This window comes from Cryptomeria japonica, chromosome 3, assembly GCF_030272615.1.
Source record: "Cryptomeria japonica chromosome 3, Sugi_1.0, whole genome shotgun sequence".
Classification (NCBI taxonomy): domain Eukaryota; kingdom Viridiplantae; phylum Streptophyta; class Pinopsida; order Cupressales; family Cupressaceae; genus Cryptomeria; species Cryptomeria japonica.
The window spans coordinates 335059880-335062000 of record NC_081407.1 but is presented as its reverse complement, the minus strand read 5'-3'; the positions used below and the strand labels follow the sequence as shown (position 1 = coordinate 335062000).

Genomic DNA, 2121 nt, shown 5'->3' with positions numbered 1-2121 from the left:
AATCTTTGCAAGAGAATTTATTTAAATATTGAATTTAATATTAATTCAATTTGATATTTGAATTCATGCAAACTTGATTTTGATATTCAATTTGAATTTTGCATGCCTTTGACTTTGATTTTCCAATCATGAAATTGAAATGCACATGTAACTTAAATTAGATGAAATTAGAAGAATATGAATTTGAATTTGAATAGAAGGATAAATGAAATTGGATGAAATTAGAATTTGGGGATTTGGATTTGGAATTTGAATTTGAATAATTAATTAGCTAATTAAATAATTTAAAGAAACTATTTAATTATATAAAAACTAATTTTAATTTTGAAAAATGGGGAGACTGGCTCTGCTAAAATCAATGGATGTTAATGGCAGAGCAGAGGGTTTTGCAGGGAATCTGAAAGGGAGGCTTTTTGCAGAAGAAGATGAGATGGTGGTGGATCTCATGGAGGAGATAGAGAAAGATAGACAGCTCTGGGAAGATCAAGCGGTGATTGAAAGGATAATTGGCCTTAACTGGTCAAGGAAAAATATCATACTATGGGTAGAAGAGATGTGGGGTGAATGGATTGTAATCAAATTTATTTCGAAAGGATTTTTTGTGGTGCTTTGTGAAAATCATTCGGAAAGAGATCACATCCTTAATCAGGAGAACTGGTTTGTAGATAAGAATGCGGTGTATCTACAACCTTGGACACCAAATTTTAATCCCATCCCTATGGTAGTTTATTCTTGCCCAAAATGGGTAAGCCTTTATAATTTGTCAATCGAATATTGGGGTGAGGTCTTTCTGGAGAAGATTGACAGGATGCTTGGGACGGTGTTGGAGATTGACATTGATGATGAGGATGATCTATGTAAGTATGCTAGATTAAGGGTAGCAATAGTCAGGCGTATTCCAGAGTACATCACATTGCATTCATCAAACGGTGCATGGAGGCAGCAGATGGAAGTTGAAAAAGAGATCCAAAATTGTCCGAGATGTGGTAGCAAGTTTCATGGCGTTGAGGAATGTAGAATGTTCATTAGAAAGGCTAGGAACCCTTTCAAGAGATCAACACAAATATGGAGGTGAAAGTTGGAGAAAAGGATTTTGGATTTAGTTGCAAAGAATCAAGAAATTAGATCTCCTCCGCAACATCAAAAGAAAGGATCTTTATCATCAATGAAAGTTGGAGAAGATCCACAGTCACAAAACAAGAATGTAAATGTTCACATTTGTTCAGTTGAGGGAGGGGAGTCCTCCATATAGGAAGTCTTGGGAACCAAGGAAGGAGATGAAGACTAGTCTTCTCCTAGAATTAACAACTTTGGCAAAGGATTATCTGATATGAAAGACAATGCAAAAGAGAAGGGCATTGTTAGTGTATTTGATTTCATAAGGAAAGCTAAGGGAGAAGGACTCTCCCTTGGCAAGAGATGAAGATCATTACGTGGAATGTCAAGGGTCTATCGACTCATGACAAAAGAAGCTTGGTTAAACGAGCGTTATGTAGATGTAGTTTTGACATAATTGGCATTCAGGAAACAAAGCTTAATACAAAGAATGTGAATAGTTTTATTAAGTCTTGCAAAGTATGGGAAGGTGTCTTTCAAGAAGCCAATGGAGCCGTTGGCAGTTTGGGCGCTATATGGAATCCTTCCTTGGTCAAAGTGACGCTAATAGAGAAAGCCAAACATTGGATGTTATGCATCATTTACAGCTTGAAGGAGAATATGGAATTCCCTCTAATAAATGTTTATGGACCAACTAAAACTCAAGAGAAGTCTCAAGTTTGGCATGTCCTTTCAAACAAAATTTCTGATATGAGAAATGACAAGATAGCAGTGGTTGGTGATTTTAATACCTTGCTTGATTTAGATGAGAAGAAGGGAGGATTGAAAATGTCAAACAAGGTCATGGAAGACTTTCATGTATATGTCGTACAAAATCATTTGATGGATGTTGTCCCAAAGAATGAGCTCTTCACATGGACTAACCGAAGGGAAAATTTTGCACACATCTTTGAAAGATTGGACAGATATCTCATTGGAGAATCATGGCTAGAGCCTTCCTTTTAGGTAGAGGCATCCATTCTTGCAATTTCTCTTTCAGATCATTTTCCCGTGGAGCTTAAATTG

General features: G+C 36.3%; 1 protein-coding gene across 1 annotated transcript; it reads left to right on the top strand.

Annotated features, from left to right (window-relative positions):
• The first annotated feature begins 331 nt into the window (after window positions 1–331).
• Window positions 332–1075, top strand: LOC131874155 (uncharacterized). The gene has a single exon (XM_059217400.1). It carries the CDS (start codon window positions 332–334, stop codon window positions 1073–1075), a length of 744 nt encoding a protein of 247 aa, XP_059073383.1.
• Window positions 1076–2121: the final 1046 nt, after the last annotated feature.